The following is a 19171-nucleotide window of genomic DNA, read 5'->3' as shown; positions in this document are numbered from 1 at the left end:
AGGAAGTACTGACCCCAACTGATCTTCCCAGGCAGTCAATTCTGGCATTAACTAGTTGGTAGGATTTCTCCCCTACCTCTTTCTTATATTTTAAGACAGATAGGCTCTCAGTATATAGGTCTAGCTGGCTTTGAACTCTGTTTCCAAACTGCTGATTATGGGGCTAGAGAGATGGCTCAGTGGTTAAGAGTACTGGCTGTGCCGGGCGGTGGTGGCGCACGCCTTTAATCCCAGCACTCGGGAGGCAGAGGCAGGTGGATCTCTGTGAGTTCGAGACCAGCCTGGTCTACAAGAACTAGTTCCAGGACAGGCTCCAAAACCACAGAGAAACCCTGTCTCGAAAAAAAAACCAAAAAAAAATTTAAAAAAAAATAAATGCTGAGATTAGACACGTGATAGCGTATCCAGCAGATTTTACTTTTAAACTGATTTTTAAAAATATTTATTATGTATACCATATTCTGTCTAAATGTATGCCTACAGGCCAGAAAAGGGCATCAGATCTCATTACAAATGGTTGTGAGCCACCATGTGGTTGCCAGGAATTGAACTCAGGACCTTTGGAAGAGCAGGCAATGCTCTTAACCGCTGAGCCATGTCTCCAGTCCCCAAATTTTTTTAAAAAATATGTGTAGTGTTGTCTGGATGTCTGCCTACAGGCCATAAGAGGGAACCAAATCTCACTGGAACAGGAGTTACAGACAGGTGTGAGTTGCCATGTGGGTGCTGGAATTGAACCCAAGTCCTCTGGAAGAGCAGCCAGTGCTCTTAACTGCAGAGCCATTTTATTTTTAAAATTACATTTATTGTGTGGGCAGGACACCCACATACCACTGTGAAGGTACAGTGGTGACAGGACTCTTAGGAACTGGTATCAATCATGTGGGTCTGGGGAATTAGTTGTCTTTGGCTTGACTGCAGCAGCCCTTTACCCACTAAACCCTTGCCACCCGCCCCCTATTTTTTTTTTTTTTGACAGGGTTGGTTGTACAGCACTGGTTGTCTGTGAACTCTGCCTCATCCTCTATTTTTGAGACTTGTGTGGGTCTGTGTATGTAATGAGGTGCTGGGAAACAAAACTCCAGTCCTAAGAGAACTGAGTTCACAACTGCTGGACCATCCATCCAGCTCCAGGATTTTTAACTGTTCCCAAGATGGCTATCATTGCCAGATGGTGGCGCTCGCCTTTAACCCCAGCACTCCAGAAGCAGAGGCAGGCGGATCTCTGTGAGTTCAGGGCCAGCCTGGTCTACAAGAGCTAGTTCCAGGACAGGCTCCAAAGAGACCCTGTCTTGGAAAAACAACAACAACAAAAAAAACCCAACAACAAAAAACCCAGCACACTGGATCTGTGCTGAGACAAGTTTTTTCTATTAGCACTTTGGAACCAGGTCTCCCTTTTTCTAGATGGTGTCACTAAGTAACACTGATGGCCGGCCTCAACCTCAGAACTACCTGCCCTCTCTAATAATATACCCGTCTACATTCCTTGGGTGTGTACATGGGGGTCTACTGTTGCTCTGGCTGTTCCCAAACTCACTAAGCAGAACCCAGAGACAACCTCCTCCCCAGCCCGGATTAAAGGCAGCTACAACATTTTTGCTTCACTCTTCCTGTGGTGTAGTCAAGGTTACTACCAGGGTGAGATTCCTAATGGCAGGCAGGCTGAGCCTCCTCCTCCAGTTCTGACAGAACACAGAGCAGTTCCGCACCGGGCAAAGGTTCAGTAAGTGCCACTTTCTTCAAGGAGGCTGTCAATCCATCAGAGGGTCACAAAGTTCAAGACTCACAGAAGCACACCCGTCTCATTTCCCTACCGCCCCTTTCCCATGGTCTCTCTTTTGGATACCCATGCAGCAGGCAGACACAGGTTTTGTTTTTTAAACTTTAATGATGTAAACAAAAATATACCTAAAAGCGAAGCTTCTGGAAAAACCATTTGTTCTTTCCTGTCTTGTATCTAGAAAGAAATTTAAAAAAAGACATGAAAAAATGGAACAGAAAAATTTTTTTCACAGGAAACAGTAAAACTGTTTAACATAGGACCTACTTACCGTTCCTCAAATTTGACCTTGGCTTCCCGCCTTGCCTTTCGTTTCAGGGCTGGGTCCCTAAAGACATCCTTGTTGACAACAGTTTTGTCCAGGGGGATGTCAACAGAGTACCTGTGGCAATGGAGCAGAGACAGGATTACCTAGGGAACCTCTCATCCTAGTCCTCGAGGGGATGTGGGGGTGGGGGTCAGGATCCAGCAGCCTCAGTGAGACAGCGAGGAGCATCCACCAGAGCTGCGCTTCTTCAGGCGATTCCTTGGGAACCCTCAGCTTAACAAGGCCACCTCCATGGCCTCAAACACTGGGAAATGTCGCTTTAATGCCTAGAAACTCCTCTTAAGCGAGTCATCATTTTACCTTGTGAATACACCAACTGGCGACCTCTTCCTCTGGATTTTCCTCAGCCGGGTGTGGCGCACAGGCACACACCTGTAAACCCAGCACCCCAGAGGCTGAGGTGAGACCCTGGACTAGCCTGAGCTGAGCAAACGAGGAGACCCTAAAGACATCAGCTGAAGTAACGGAAACTGGCTCCTCAACCATCACTAACTATACGGCTCTGGCTGGCTCACAGCTTAAAGCTCTCAGCCTCAGCTGTCAAGCGCTAGGATCATAACTGCACTACCACCATGGTTGCAAAGAAATTATTTATGAGGAGCACCTAGAAAGATGGTTCAGTGTTTAAGAGCACCGACTGCTTATTCCAGAGAACCTAGGTTCAATTCTCACTACCTACTTGATGAGCGCAACAACATCTATATACACAAAAAGATTAAACTTCACTCTACAGCCCTGGCCAGTCTAGAACTTAAAGAGACCTGCCTGCTTACCTCCTAAGTGCCAGGATAAAAGTGTAAAGTGCACAACACAACCTCAGTTTAAAGTGTGGAAAGATGGGGGCTGGAGAGATGGCTCTGCGGTTAAGAGCACTGACTGCTCTTCCAAAGGTCCTGAGTTCAATTCCCAGCAACCACATGGTGGCTCACAACCATCTGTAATGAGGTCTGGTGCCCTCTTCTGGCCTTCAGGCATACACACAACAGAATATTGTATACATAATAAATAAATAAATATATTTAAAAAAAAATAAAGTGTGGAAAGATTTCTAACTATGTACTTCTGTGTACATGTGAGCGCAGGTTCCTTGGAGTTCAGAAAAGGATGTCTAAAATCTCCTACAGCTGGAGGATAGGCAGCGTTGAACCATGTAACATGGATGGGTTCTCGAGACTAAACCCAGCTTGCTTGGCAAGAATAAGCTCCCTTAGTAACTAAGTCATCGCTCCAGTGTGGTTCAGGACAAAAGCTTCTGTGGAGTCCTCCCCGCCTACCAACAGCAGGCACTAAGCTGCCTCACAGCCCAAAGGTGGAGAACCAAAAACAACACAACGCTCACACCTGTAACTCAGAACACAGGATCCCAGACTGGAAGACACCCCTTTGCTAACAAAAAACCATCCCATCTGATCTGCAGAGCTAGTTCCAGGACAGCCAGGGCTACACAGAGAAACTGTGTCTTGAAAAGCGCCCCCCACCCCATACTAAAGATCCATGAGACAAAAAGACAAATTCTCCAAGACAGAGAGGATAAAATCAAGTCACTCCCCTCCCTGGGGCAATGGCACCGAGGTGGAACCCAGGGTCTTGCTTCTACTCGGCAGTGCATGGTTGTACCAGCTTAGCATTCTCGGGATCGAGGGAAGAGGACCCAGAGGCAGGCGAGGAAATGAAAATCCACTTTTGCGTTTTTTTTGGAAGACGCACCTTGTGGGCATCAGGTGGTTGTAGTTATAAACCTTCACAAAGGACTTGATCTTGGATCTCTTGGCGACTTTCTTCTTGCCCATGGCAGCCGTCACTTTTCGGGGATAGCGGTCAATTCCAGCCACCAGGGCATGGCTGTAAGGGCGGTCTGAGGTGCCATCATCAATGTTCTAAGTGAGGGGAAGCAAAAACAATAAAATTAAAAATCGCGTTACTGCTTGGGGGCCCCATCTCAGTTCCTTAAACGCACACCCTCCACACCTCTAGACCACTGTAGAGGATAACCACAACCACTTAACGCTAAGCTCAGTCAAAAAGCCAACAAGACAGTAACTGAGTTAGTCAGCGTTTATTCCCATTGCAAATGTTTCTTGGCAAAAAAGTTTCTGATAGGCAGGTTTAAAGTTGCATCAAAATCTGGGAGCAGTTCGAGGTCAACCTGGTCTATAAAGTGAGTTCCGGGACAACCAGAGCTACCGAGAAACCGTGTCTCAAAATCAAACCATTCAAGGTGATGCTAGGTGCCACCTACCTCATCTACCAACTTGTCCACGAGGCTAATGAAGGTTAGAACCGAGACTCCAAAGCTAGCAGCCTGGACCCAGAGACCAGTCTCTGACAAGTGGCAGGAGCCGAAGCTAGTGTCCTCACCCCTCAACACCCAGGGGATGTTCCAAGTGGAAGCGGTCTCAGCGGCGGCACTGACTAGCCTTACCAAAAGTTACACACGCCTGTTCTTACACGCCTGCCACAATTAAATAGCTTCTGACCTATGATGCATTTCCCACCCGCAGCTTCGCCGCCGAGCCCAGCGGCTGTTGCTAGGCAGTGAGATTTTTAAGTTCCGATCCCGCCCGCAAGCAAACCAAGACCCCTGCGGATCTGATACCTTCACGATGACGGCTTTGCGTCCCGAGTAGCGTCCAGCCAGGACGAGCACCACTTTCCCGGGTTTCATGAACTTGCCCATTTCTGCAGAGAACAAAGACAAGGAGCCGCTCAGAGAGTTCTAAAGCGGAAGGGCCCCGGGAGCGGCTTTCCGTGTGCGGAGCCCGGGTCGTAGGCCCGCGACTGGAGATCGCTCGCCGCCGGCTAGGCCACCACGCCGCCCGTAGGTCCTGCTCGAGCGACGGCGACTCTCCACGAAGCCGCCAGAGGCTCAGAGTCAGAACGCGCCCGGCCACCCGACCCCGGGGCCGCGATGGCGGCGGATTGCAAGACCCTCTCCAGGCCTCCACTCACCGACAGCGAGCAGCCGGTTCCCAGCAGAAAGGAAAGGAGGTCACTTCCGCCAACCTTTCACCCTGCGGAGCGGTGGCCTCACTTCCGGTCCCGCCTTTCAGGTTCCCCTACGCCTCTCGGTTGGTGGTCAAAGTAGCTGGCGGAAGGAGCCCGTCGAGGTCGCATCCGGCAACGCGTTCTTTTGAATCGAGCTTTATTAGCAGCACCAACAGCGGACAGGAACAGAGTTCAGTCTCTCGCGCACGGAGGGAGGGACAAAGAGGACACGTGAGTCTGTACTCGCTCAGCTCCGTCGCTTTCTTCGTTGTAGTCCCTTGCTCTACCACTAGGAGGGGGCACAGTCTGAAATTTACTGCTTTTGCCAAGGAAGACGGAGCCAGGTTTTGAGCCAGGTTTTGCGGGCTGCACGCCTGTAATCTCAACGTTCAGGGGGCTGTGACAGGATTTCCGGTTGCAGTCTAACCGAGGTTACGTGAAGAGAGCCTGTCTCCAATAAATAAATGAATTAAAAAGTAAAAGTCATAAGGAACAAAATGATCTGTTAGGTGAAAATAGTGAAGGAAGCTCAAACAAACGTTATCTCCAATGTTCAACCCAATGATGTCAACGTCAACTATTACCACTAGACTATGCATGTGGCAGTCCTCGTTTTTTAAAATTATAGACATATAATATTAATATACATATTTTAAAATATATTTTTTAAAGGTTTTTTTTTTGTGTGTGTGTGGTGGGATTTCAAGACAGGGTTTCTCTGCGTAACAGTTCTGATTGTCCTGGAACTCACTCTGTGGCCAGGCTGGCCTTGAACTCACAAAGATCAGCCTTTCTCTATTTCCCAAGTGCTGAGATTAAAAGCGTGTGCCACCACCGCCCGTCATATTTTTTAATTTATATTTTTATTTATTTATTTATTTTCAAGACAGGGTTTCTCTGTGGTTTTGGAGCCTGTCCTGGAACTAGCTCTTGTAGACCAGGCTGGTCTCGAACTCACAGAGATCCGCCTGCCTCTGCCTCCCGAGTGCTGGGATTAAAGGCGTGTGCCACCACCGCCCGGCTTAATTTATATTTTTAAAGATTTCTTTCTTTCTTTTTTTTTTTTTTTTTTTTTGGTTTTTCGAGACAGGGTTTCTCTGTGGTTTTGGAGCCTGTCCTGGAACTAGCTCTTGTAGACCAGGCTGGTCTCGAACTCACAGAGATCCGCCTGCCTCTGCCTCCCGAAGGATTTATTTCTTTTATGTATTTGAGTGCTCTATCTGTATGTATGACTTTATGCCAGAAGAGGACATCAGATCCCATTATAGATGGTTGTGAGCCACCATGTGGTTGCTGGAAATTGAACTCAGGACCTCTGGAAGAGCAGTGCTCTTAATTGCTGAGCCATCTCTCCAGCCCTTATTTTTTATGTATGAGTATTTTGCCTGCATGTATGTATGTGCACTGAGTGAGTGCCGAGTGCCGAGTGTCCAAGGAGGTCAGAGGAAGGTGATGGATTCCCTAGAACTGGTGTAACAGATGATTGTGTGACTCTGTTACTATGTAGGTGCTGGGAATTGAATCTGGGTCCTCTCCAGGTCCTCTGCCATGACATACACACACACACACACACACACACATTTAAACTATGTACTCCAACTGCCCTTGAACTCAGCAATACTCCTGCTCCAGTCTCTTCTGTCTGTGACAATAGGCATGGGACACCAAGCCTGGCTGCAATTAAAATATTTTCTGAAGCAGGAGGAAGCATTTCCCAAGGTGATTAACAGACCAGGCTGCTCCACCTACTGATTTATAAACATTTTTTAAGTGTTTTCTTCTTTATTTTATGTGGTGTTTTGCCTAAATGTGTGTCTGTACACCTCATTCGTGCCTGCATGCAAGCCAGAGGAGGGCATCAGTCATTGGAACTTCAGTTACAGATGGTTCTGAGCCACCGTGTGGGTGCTGGGAATTGAACTCAAGTATTTCTGGAAGAGCAGCCATTGCTCTTGACCAGAGATGTCTCTCAAGCCTCCATGCAGCAGTTTTGAATGGAATCTTTATTAAGGAGCAGTGGACCAGGATGCTCATCTTCTTCCGCTTGGCTTGGTGTCTGCACATCTGCTTCCCTACACATCCTGGCTTCCATGATGCTCACTGTGAGATTTCAGGCTCATATTGCCACCTCCTGAAGGCTGCCTCCTGACTGACAGGTGTCACCCCAGGCTCACTGCACTGGAGAGAGACCCCTGGCAAAAATGAATGGGAAAAAAGAAGTCTTGGACAAACTATTATGTAGCTCAACAAAGGACCTGTGTCCAGAGAGGTGGCCCATGACTATAATCCCAACTCACAGGGGGCAGTAAAGGGAGGATCAGAAGTTCAAGGTCATCAAGAGCTTTGTAATGAGTTCAATACCAGCATAGGCTATAGGAGACTCTGCCTTGGTGGCACACACCTGTTAGAGGCAGACACAGGAGGATCTCTGTGAGTTCGAGGTCAGCCTGTTCTACATATCAAAGTCTAGGACAACATAGGGAAACCCTGTCTCATGTGTCCCAGGATAGCCTCAAGCTTGTGGCAATATTCCTGTCTCTGCTTTAAACTATCACATTCTTTCTGGTGTTGCTTTTGAAAGTTTATGTGGTCCAGGTTGGCTTCAAACCTGAGCTCCTCCTTTACCAAGTGCTGGGTTTATAGGCATGTGCCACCATGCCCAGCCCCATGGTTCCTTCTCATTTCATTTCGTGCTCTACACCTTCCCCAGATCACTCACCCTGAACGCTGACAGCCTGCCGAGTGGACTTTACAGAGCCAGTTTCCTGAAGCAGCATGTGTGGTAACACCCACTGCAGTGTTGCTGCTACAAAACCAGGCAGAACCAGGACACATACAGACCAAACTGCCACCAAATCCTGACTCGATCCAGGGCAGAGGGAAACAGTTCCCAAAGAAATACTGACCTAATTACATGGGCTGATAGCACTAGAGAGACGTAGAAGCAGAGGGAAGCTGTGGGCTTTGTAGAGAAGCTACACAAAATACTGTAATTTTATTACTGATCACAGATATATCATCATTATTTAAGATATTTTACAATTATCTTTTTTTTTTCTGGGGAGTGGTGCTGAGGATTGAGAAACAAAACCTCAGACACGCCAGGCAAGCACTCTGCCAGAGCGGCATCCCAAGCCCCGAACACTATAGTGTTTCTTTTTTTTGTTTGTTTGTTTGTTTTTTTTTTTGTTTTTGTTTTTCGAGACAGGGTTTCTCTGTAGCTTTGGTGCCTGTCCTGGAACTAGCTCTTGTAGACCAGGCTGGCCTCGAACTCACAGAGATCCGCCTGCCTCTGCCTCCCGAGTGCTGGTATTAAAGGCGTGCGTCACCACTGCCCGGCCACTATAGTGTTTCATAGGGAATCTCCATGTATTTCCGTCAAGTGTCAATGACACATCTTAAGTGCCATGTCACTGAAACAAGTTCAAGTGTACTCCACAGGAACAAAGTGCAGGTGCCAATTCGTGAGTCCTGGAGCGTGTGCACGGTGCAGCTGAAAGACAAGCGGTCACTTTGACAGATGCGTGGGTGTGTGGTCTGTATAGAGAACAGTAGAAATCTCTGGCCCCACTGCTGGGCACACTGCAAGATCAGACTTCCCCATCAGCCATTCTTCTGGACAAGCAGTGCCAGCGGGGCTGGGCCACCCATCATCGTATGTACTGTGTGTTTTTGTGACGAGGATTGCATGGATGCTCTCACTTCTGAACACTGGGTCAGCCTGGAGGGGCTCTAGAGTGTACCTGCCATCCGGGAGGAGCACTGTCTGTATTTATTTATTTATTTTTTGGTTTTTCGAGACAGGGTTTCTCTGTGGCTTTGGAGCCTGTCCTGGAACTAGCTCTTGTAGACCAGGCTGGTCTCGAACTCACAGAGATCCGCCTGCCTCTGCCTCCCAAGTGCTGGGATTAAAGGCGTGCGCCACCATCGCCCGGCGGAGCACTGTCTGTAGAAGGAGCATCCAGCAGGGAGCTCTCTGTTCTCATCTCACAGTTAAAACTCCCCTAGAAGAAAGGGGAATCCGAATCGCTGACTGGAATTTGTTAACATTGTTCCTACAAAGTGGACCATGCACTGTGGTGGGCTAGGGGCCGCGGGCAGTTTCTGCTTGCTTTAATGCCCTCAGCCCTGACTGCACATGCTCTCCACCCACCGTTCCACGGAGCGACATCTCTAGCTCTGACGCTGCTTTTTAGATTTTATTATTACACTTATTTGTGTTTGGGTAGGGACACACATGTGCCACAGTTCATGTGTGGAGGTAAGAGGACAATTTGTACCATGTGGGTCCCCAGGATTACTCAGATTGATTGCCAGGTATGAGGGCAAGCCTCTTCACCTGGCGAACCATCTCTTGGGCTCCTGACACTCACTATTTCTGGTGAGTCTCTGGCACATCTTCCTAATTTGCTAAGAGAAAACCAGACTTCGCCTCCATTGGGCTGCCCACCTAAAAGGGTTTAAGGAAAATGTCTCTACCCTCTGTCTAACTCCCCGACTTGTACTCTAGAACTCTGGGACATCTACCTATTCAGAGCAAGGTGCGTGGGGGGGGGGCTAAAGTTCTCATCAAAAGGCATCTTTGATGTTCTTGAGTTGGCGCACAGCCAGATCTACAGGAAGGCTGAACTTGAGGCTGCTGAGGCGGCTGAGCAAGTTGAGGGCACTCTCAAATCCCGTGTGGGCCATGTAGCTCCAGGGCTGGTAATGGGGCTCGATGAGGGACCCTGACTTGCAGATGAGGTTTACCCAAGACACCAGGCGCTGCTCATTCAGTGCCATGCACACCAACGCCTTCAGCTCCGAGTCAGCGCTGCGCTTAAAAGGGTCGTGCTCTGTCAGCACCAGGTGGATGGCTGTCAGAAGGCTCTGTTTGGGGGTCACGGCACTGCCACCCATTACAGGAAGGGCAAAGGACTGCGAGAGCTTCCGGGCCGGGGATTCCACGTATGCACGGCCATTCTTGGCATGATAGTACTTTACAAAGAGCTCCCAGGGGTGCATGGTCTCAGGAGCTGAGGAGAAGGCTGGCAGCAAGCAGGCAATGGGGGCCATGACAAGGCTCATCCCAGAGGAAGAGGCGTACAGCCCATGGGCCAGCAGGTCCCGAACAGCCACGGTCAGCTCCTTCCGCACGGCCATGGTCAGCTCATCCTTGCCTCCTAGAGAGAGGTCCTGGAGGTTGGCCGAAGTAATGACGTGGTCATGTGGCTGATGTCGCAAGGCCAGCTGCTTCACTCTGTCTACGGACACTTCCAGCCTTTTCAGTAAGGGGGAGTAGTCTCTGTCTGCCTGGCCCCTCTGCCACAAGGTTTGAGGGATCTGGCCTGTGGCACAGCCCAGCTGGCTAACAGCAAAGATCTGGAGCACAGCCAGCGCTCGGCGCATCAGGTGCAGCCCCGTTTCGCGGACTCTCTTCACGTCTTCTGCCTTTGCTGCTTAGAAAACAGTGATTCATTAGAAAGAGATCCCACTCAGCAGATTACAGCTGAGAGCAAGCTCTGCTCTAGGCCACAGCACAGGTGCCCCGTGAAGGCAAGGATGTAGCTGGACTGACTTATTTTTGGCTGATGATACTAATTATAATTGAAATACTGTGCAGACATCTATTTCTAGTATATAATTGAGGTTGGTTTTTTTCACACCCAGGATCTTGTACCATGGCAGTCATCACCTCTCAGCCTCCCCATTGCTAGGATTTCAGGCAGGCACCACCATGTCATGGTTGACCTCAAGCTCTATCTACTCCATTCACGTTAAGCATATACTAATTACATCTCCCTGGCCTGTTTTTTTTTTCTTTTTTTCTTTTTTTCTTTTTTTTCCAAGACAGGGTTTCCTCTGTAGCTTTGGAACCTGTCCTGGAATTAGCTCTTGTAGACCAGGCTGGCCTCAAACTCACAGAAATCCGCCTGCCTCTGCCTCCTAAGTGCTGGGATTAAAGGTGTGCCTGGCTGGTTTTTTTTTTTTTCTTTCTTTTTTAAAGATCTTATTTATTTATTTATTTATTTATTTATTTATTTATTAATTATATATACAGTGCTCTGTTTGCATGTATGCTTGCATGCCAGAAGAGGGCAGCAGATCTCATTATAGATGGTTGTGAGCCACCATGTAGTTGCTGGGAATTGAACTCAGGACCTCTGGAAGGGCAGTCAATGCTCTTAATTGCTGAGCCATCTCTCCAGCCCAGTCTGGTTGTTTTTTAAAATTATACTTAAGAACTGTACATACAGCTGGGCAGTGGTGGCGTACACCTTTAATCCCAGCACTTGGGAGGAAGAAGCAGGCGGATCTTTGTGAGTTTGAAGCCAGCCTGGTCTACAAAGTGAGTTTCAGGACAGCCAGGACTGTTTCACAGAGAAACCCTGTCTCAGGAAAAAAAAAAAAGAATGGTACATACACCATCACAAGTCATATTAAAATGTTTTTATCATGCCCCAAAGACACTGTGTACCATTATTTCCTCTTCCCCATTTCTTTCTAAGACCCAAGCAATCATTCATTCATTAAGCTTTTTTGTGTGCACATACATGCAAATGTGCACATGCTCATAAGGTCAGAGGACAACCAGAGGGAGTCATTTCTCCTACCATGAAATAATCCTGGGGCTCCAACACGTGTCCTCAGCCTTGGCAGCAAGCACCAGTACCTGCCTAGCCAATCTCACTGTCCTTTCTTTTTGCCAGACAGAATCTCGATGTGTATGTAGTCCAGATTGGCCTTGAACTTCCAATCCTCCTGCTTCCACCTCCCACTTTCGGCTTCTGTAGCCTGTGCATGCTAGGAGCTGTACTTACTTTTGCCGGCTCCTGGGGGCTGTGTGCTGCTGCCCGTTCTGGTGGAGCTGGTTCCTGTCCTCCCGCTGGTCTTGCACTCACAGTGTCCACCTGTCTGTAAGGGGCTTCCCACTTCATCTGTCATCAGAAGTTACAAAACCAAGACACTTACCATCTTCCTAGCAGATTTTTAGAGGGAAAAGGACTAGTTAACCGTGTCTACTCTATGACTAGAACTTAATAAATTGTGTTTCACTGTGTGAAAGGTGCCTGGTACAGCACAGTTAGCCCAGTAAATATTAGCTTAGCAAGTGAAGAATGAGTCATCCCCAGTGAAGGGAGTGAGCCTAAGAGGGGAGGAATCTGCTCAGGAACACGAGGCCAGCAGTGGGCCTGAAAGACAAGCTTCTAGACAATGTTCTTTCCATTCTACTGCGGCATACATAAGGGGCCTCGTTATGCAGGCTAGCCTGGAACTCGCTCTATATAACTCAAGAGATCTGCCAGCCTCTGCTTCTCTGCACTCGAGGACTTAAGGCGTGGAGCACCACACCCATTTCAACTCTCTGAAGCTCTCTTAAACACAGCGAGACCTGGCCCTGGCCCCTTCAGATGAGTTCTCAGACCACACAGAACTACCACTCTGTTCCCACTTCCTCCTCCCAGATGCTCCTCTGACCTTGGATGAAGCTGATGAACATCTCCAGGTCTCGGATCTGGGTCTTCAGTTGCTCAACCAACTGCTCTTTCACCCGAGCTGGGTTGACGATCTGAGCCACGGCTGCATCCACACGCTGACGAAGCTCCTCGGTTGACAGGGAACTGATGTCCTCATTCAGATTCATGTCCAATTTCTTTATTAACTCATCGATGATCACCTATCAAGACCACAGCAATGAGTATACCCTTTGCAGGTCTCAAGGAGGGCTAAGGAGGAGAATCCCAGCCAGGTTTCTATGCTCAAACATAAATAAAAACTGCATGGATCTTTGACTTCAGGAGAAAATGGCGCAGCTGCTGTTAAGATTAGGACAGGGCCTTAGAGATGGTTCAGCAGATAAAAGCACTTGTTATATACATAAGCCTAGTAACCCCAACCAGATGCTCAGAACCTACGAAAAGGTGGAAGGGGAGAACTGTGCTGTGACACGTCTGCACCCACACTCATACAATAATTTAAAAAGAAAGATGAGGCTGGGCAGTGTGGCCTATATAGCAAGTTAGAGGCCAGCTTATGCTATATGAGAACTGTCTCAATAAAACAAGCTGGGCGGTGGTGGCACACACCTTTAATTCCAGCACTCAGGAGGTAGAGGCAGGTGGATCTCTGGGAGTTCAAGGCCAGCCTGGTCTACAAAGCAAATCCCACAGAGAAAGACTGTCTCAAAAAACCAACCAAACAACCTAACAACCAAGCAAATGACAAAACAAAACAACACACAATTCCTTCAATCAGCAATGGTACCTCTCATACACTGAGAACTTGTCAGGTCAGACAACCTTCACCCATTAGAACAGGGTGAATGATTCAAGGTGGCTAAGGATCCAGTAGAGTCATCTTTGGGCTGGAGAGATGGGTCAGCAGTTAAGAGTACCAGCACTCTTCCAGAGGACTGGGGTTGGGTTCCCAGCACCCACATGGCAGCTCACAACCTTTGTGACTCCACTTCTGAGGGCCTGCCACCTCCTGGCTTCCACAGGCACTTCATGCACGTGGTACAAAGACGTGTATGCAGGCAAAACACTCTTATACATAAAATAAAAAGAAATAAAATCCCAAAAGCTTCACATTTGCTATCTCTAAAGACTTCCAAGTGAGTATATATATATTCTAAAGGCTTCCAAGTGAATATATATGTGTGTGTGTGTGTTTCTATTGTGTGTGCTATTGAAAACAAATGCTAAAGGAACTTTGGAACGAAGGGAATAAGAAAGAGAGAGAGGTTCCAGGAAACAGTAAACTTTCTGATTTGGACCTGGGGTTCTTGTTAAGGCCATGGGAGACATGCACTGGGGGACTATGCTGGAATACCATCAGCAGGGATACATTAACCATAAGAAATGCTGGAGTCGTCTCTGAGGTCTGCTCACCCGCTGTCTTTCCAAGACCATGGACTGCGGCAGGGAGTCATAACTGCCTTCCTGATAAGCAAAGGTTTCCAGGTCATCAAGCTGGGTCTTGAGCTGCAGAATCAGTTCTTTCTTCTTCTCCCTCTGGGTTTCCAGACGCTCTCGTTTTTCCTGCTCACTCTATGAAGAGAAAAACACTTGGGTCTATTTCACAGAAAAGAGAAGTCAAAGGCCTTTAAGACTCTAGGCCAATAATGACCGGAAAAATATAGAACGGTCCCAAATGAGTCAATGGGACAATTGACAAGGCACGTTCACCAGTAAGAATATACTTCACCCAGAGCAATTAATTATGTGTGTGTGTTCTCTTTCCTTCTTTTGAGACAGGGGTTCTCTGTATAGCCCTGGCTGGCCTCGAACTCAAAGATCCACCTGCATCTGTTTCCTAAGTGCTGCGAGTACCACCATAGCCCTACACGTGTGTCTTCTAAGAAGTGATTACCCTTCATTGGAAACAGGGTATAAACACAATGAAGCCTTTTGTTAATAGGCTTGTTTTTCAAAGCTCTACTCAGAGGAGAAAACTTAGGTAAGATGGTCTTCTGGAGTTAAAGGTGTCATCTTCATGGCCAATCAACACAGTGTAACTGCTCACAACTCTTTGCTAATTGATTTTGCAAAACAGCGGGGGGGAGAGTGAAGCTGGTATGATGGCTTGTGAAGACTCAAGGATCAGAAGTTCAAGTCCAGCATGAACTTGTTGACTGAGGTTTCTGTCCCACCTGATCCTTCAGTCATTCACTCCCAAAGAAAACACACACAGGTCTACATTATTATAAACTGATTGGCCTAGTATTTCAGGCTTTTTTTTTTTTGGTTTTTCGAGACAGGGTTTCTCTGTAGTTTTTGGAGCCTGTCCTGGAACTAGCTCTTGTAGACCAGGCTGGTCTCGAACTCACAGAGATCCGCCTGCCTCTGCCTCCCAAGTGCTGGGATTAAAGGCGTGCGCCACCACCGCCCGGCTCTATTTCAGGCTTCTTAATAACTCTTATAACTTACATTAGCTCATAATTCTTGTCTGTGTTAGCCACGTGGCTTGGTACCTTTTTCGGCGAGGCAGTCACATCTTGCTTGCTCTGTGTCTGGCTTCCTCTGTGTTTGGGTGAGGACTGCAGACTGAAACTTCCCTCTTCCCATAATTCTCGTTGCCACCCTCTACTTCCTGCCTGGTTGCTGTCACCCTGCCTATACTTCCTGCCTGGCTACTGGCCAATCAGCATTTTATTAAAAGTAATACAAGTGACTGGATAAAAGACTACCGTCCCACAGTATGAACTAGATAGCTAGTCTGAGGCTAGGCGGGGCTTCATGAGACCCCGTCTCAAAAACCAAAGCCTGGGAATCTGAGTATAGAGAAAGGCTTTATGTAGAGAGAAATCAATCAGCTTTCTGAACTCCAAAGCTACTTGGGAAAGTTATAGCTATTTCTGTAAAAGGAGAAACAATGACACGTAAGTGCCTAAGACACAGAAATAGACAGAAGCCAAGTCAGAGGGGTGGGAAGGTAACAGTGTGGTGTGTAGGCATGTGTGGGGTAGGTTTCTCCGAGGACAACCCTTTTTCATGGCAGTTGCCATGTAGCTTTTGTCTTTAAGTTTTTAAAAGCCCTTTACATAAAGTGATCAAGTCTTGACAATATATTCTTAGATATTGGGTTTCCATCATTTCTGAGTACAAATCCTAAACAAAACAAGAAAGCAAGCCAGACATGACAGTTTATACCTGTACTCCTGAGTGAGTTTCAGGCTCGTCTGGACTACAGATACAGACTCTGTCTTAACAACCACCACTGAAAAAAATCAACCAACCAACCAACCAAACAAACAAAAAACAAAGGAGCAGGGCAGTAAATCATTTGTAGGTATAAAGCTGCATTTTAAACTAGGATCTACACAGTATTAAACTTAACCTTAAAGTGGTACTTACCAAGCCCTCAAGAAGCAAGGTATGAGAAAGAACAGATGAAAAACAGAGAACTAACCTTTTGTTCCACTTCTTAAAAAGCAATCCCCTTTCTTTAGCTTTATTGAACATGACAGCAACTCTCAGGACACTCTTCCGATCCTTTCTGAGTCTTCCTGCTTTTTATCTGAGCCCATTCTTTCTCAGCTCAGTAACTAGGTCTCCGCGGAACGCTTTCCCTGACTGTCTCCAGGCAGAACAGTCAACTCTTCTCTGTTCTGTGTACACTTATTCATTACAGTATTTGTTTAGGACCTGCTTCTACTAATCTGTAAACTCCTGATGGGCAAAGGCCTTGACTTCCAACCCCAACACACCTAGAACTGTGCCCAGTATGAGGTGAATTCTCAGTACGTATTTCCTTTCTTTCTTAAAAAAATGTTTTTTAAATTTTATTTTACGTTTATGGATGCTTTGCCCACATGTATGTCTGTGAACCATGTGAGTGCCTGGTATCCATAGAAGCCAGAGGAGGGAGTCTAATCCTTTGGAATAGAATTTATAGACAGTTGTGGGCTGCCACGTTGATGCTGGGAATCAAACCTGGGTTCTTTGCAAGAGCAGTCAGTGCTCCTAACTACTGAGCCATTTCTCCAGTCCTCAGTACATATTTCTTATATGTTTTTGGAGTAAATTAGATACACAGTAACAAATTCCAAATAATGAACTCTGGCTGGAGGATGTTATCTAATCAGCCAATGAGAAAGAAATGAAGAAATAGTTCATCTTTGTCATCCCTTTGTGAAGTCAAGGAAGAAAGAAACGAGCTATAAAACCTGATTTGTTTCCATGACTACATCTGCCAAAGTCTGTCACTTGCTGTCGTAGTTACAGCATATTTGCTGGAGCTGAGCAAACAAATTTAACAGAGAGAACAAGAAGTTCTGGGGTAATGCAGGAAATAATGGATTTAACTTCCAGTATAAACAGAGATAAAGTTTAAGGTAATTTGGAGAGGCTTGGGATATAGCTACGTAGATGCCCTGTGTTTCATTTCCAGATCTCACATTCCAAGGAGAGAGAGCTAACCCTTGCAAGTTGTCCTCAGACCTGCACACACAAACACACACGGACTGTTACACCAGCACCGTGCTCCTGCACACACACACACAGACTGTTACACCAGCACCGTGCTCCTGCACACACACACAGGCTGTTACACCAGCACCGTGCTCCTGCACACACACACAGGCTATTACACCAGCACCGTGCTCCTGCACACACACACAGGCTGTTACACTAGCACTGTGCCCCTGCACACACACATACACTCACCACTCACATACATTAAAACAAAATACCACAAGATTATTCTATAGCAGCAAGTTCAAAGACAGCTTTAGCTAGAGACCCTGCCTTTAAAAAAAAATCCAGGCCAGTAGTGGTGCATGTCTTAATCCCAGCACTTGGAAGGTAGAGCCAGCCAGATCTCTGAGTTTGAGGGTAGCCTGGTCTACAGAGCAAGTTCTAGAACAGTCAGGGCTACACAGAGAAACCTTGTCTCGAAAAACAAAACAAACAAAATATCATGTCTGCACAGAACCTCTCATGTTGTTGTTCACTACTGAACTGGGCCTGGCTACAAGCAATTCTATTCTAACTTTCTTTTTTCCCAGACAGGGTTTCTCTGTGTAGCTTTGGTGACTGTCCTGGAACTCACTTTGTAGACCAGGGTGGCCTCGAACTCCTAACTTTGTAAGTCCGGTGACTTAACAACTGACTGCTCCTTGGGCACTGAGATATGAGTATGAGAAGGAAGGGGCTGGAAACAGTTCAGATTAACAAGTCAATGCTAGCTACCGATAAGTTTTCCTGGCAAAAGCCACTTTCAGCGAGAAGAAAGCCATGTGTGGGGTGTAATCTGCAGACTATGAAGGAGAAAGGCAGCTTGTCTCCACACTCCTAGCTTCCTGAGGTGCTAAGTTTGTAAGGAACCTTCCCTTGTTTTGGTTTACAGAACTTCATTGCTTCTTCAGTGTACTGAAGAATGCACTCATCAGCCAGAGGCTCCATTCAAAGAACCCCGGATGGGCAGCGCAGTTTGAAGACGTTGCTAGGAATTCCTTTTAATCAGGAGGTGTGTTTCCTTCCAGTTCCAAAAGAAGGTATCTATTTACCAAACCTCTCACTGAGCTAGGACAGCATAAACAGTACAGCCTATGTACATGCCAAAAAAGCACGGGAGGGGGGCGTTAAATTAAAATTTCCATAGATTCCAATTCACTTCCCTTTCACTTGCCACTTCTCCCGTTCCCCATGTTCATTTATCAGCAAGTGCACAGGCTGGAGATAAATCTTATGGTAGAGCGTGTGACACACATACACACTCAAGTACCTTAAGGCGTGGGCAAGGTAGACGGAGGCAGCACTGCTCCCATTACCCACTCCTTTTCAATGCTCGCCGTGTATCATTCTGCATCTTCCTGTCTCCAGCGTCTGTATCTTGCATTCACGTACCTATAATCCATCCAGCTTGCTCGCTCCTCACCCCTTCTGCCTCGGTCCGCATCTGCATCACCACCCACATATGCCCTGCCTGTCCCATCCTCGGTCGGACCCAGCCCCAGACACTCACCTGGTCCTCGCCCCGCACTCGTGGCCGGTCCCCCGGAAGCCCATCGCCTTCGTCGTCGCCGCCGCCGCAGGGGTCTTCCAGCCCCTCGTAACCCAGGACGTGAGGACAGCCGCGGAAGGCGAAGTCTTCGAGCTCGCGCAGGAGACGCTGCTGCTCCGCCGGCGCCCCGCGCACTACCTGGCGCAGGCGGAACTGCACCTGCGCGAAGTGCGAGGACAGCGCTAGCAGGGCCGAGTCCAGCTGCCGCCGCTCGGCTTGCAGTCGCCGCAGCGTGCGGACGGTCGCGTCCGGAGGAGAGCCCGGAGCCGCTCCAGGCTCCTCGGCTGCCGTCACCTCCGAGAAGGCAGCCGCCCCAGGCCCGGCCTCGGCCACCGCCCCCACTGGGGCCCAGCGCACTGCTTCGCATGGTGGCAGCGACTCCTCCTCCTCCTCCTCTTCCTCTTCTGCATCCTTCGCCTTTGGCTCGAAGGCCGTCACCCCAGTTGCCAGCTCCGTAGCAACTTCCACCGCCGCCATCTTCCCGGAAACGCCACCGCACGTCATTCGTGCCCCTTTGCTGCCATGACAACGGGCGCTGGCAGGGAAGCCTGGAGGGGCGGTGGGCGGGGCCTGCACGCCTCCCATCTCCC

The 19171-nt window shown here is 48.0% G+C and overlaps 2 protein-coding genes across 3 annotated transcripts; both read right to left on the bottom strand.

Annotated features, from left to right (window-relative positions):
• Positions 1-1871: 1871 nt before the first annotated feature.
• On the bottom strand, positions 1872-5146 carry Rpl27 (ribosomal protein L27). Its single transcript, XM_057775011.1, has 5 exons — positions 5061-5146; positions 4708-4790; positions 3819-3988; positions 2055-2165; positions 1872-1960 (listed from the first exon to the last, which is right to left on the bottom strand). Exons 2-5 carry the CDS (start codon positions 4786-4788, stop codon positions 1912-1914), a joined length of 411 nt encoding a protein of 136 aa, XP_057630994.1. The 5' UTR covers positions 4789-4790; positions 5061-5146; the 3' UTR covers positions 1872-1911.
• Positions 5147-8065: 2919 nt separating this feature from the next.
• Rundc1 (RUN domain containing 1) lies at positions 8066-19166 on the bottom strand. Of its 2 annotated transcripts, none has more exons than XM_057774083.1 (5): positions 18543-19166; positions 13967-14125; positions 12555-12753; positions 11897-12013; positions 8066-10534 (listed from the first exon to the last, which is right to left on the bottom strand). In XM_057774083.1, the coding sequence occupies exons 1-5, from the start codon at positions 19164-19166 to the stop codon at positions 9666-9668; spliced, it is 1968 nt and encodes a 655-aa protein (XP_057630066.1). In that variant the 3' UTR covers positions 8066-9665. The 2 variants fall into 2 exon arrangements, with proteins under 2 accessions (XP_057630066.1, XP_057630067.1); XM_057774084.1 differs by having other exon boundaries at positions 8066-10531.
• Positions 19167-19171: the final 5 nt, after the last annotated feature.

Source organism: Chionomys nivalis, chromosome 7, assembly GCF_950005125.1.
Source record: "Chionomys nivalis chromosome 7, mChiNiv1.1, whole genome shotgun sequence".
In the NCBI taxonomy this organism is placed as follows: domain Eukaryota; kingdom Metazoa; phylum Chordata; class Mammalia; order Rodentia; family Cricetidae; genus Chionomys; species Chionomys nivalis.
Note: the sequence above shows the minus strand (reverse complement) of the source record. Positions and strands in the feature narration are given on the sequence as shown.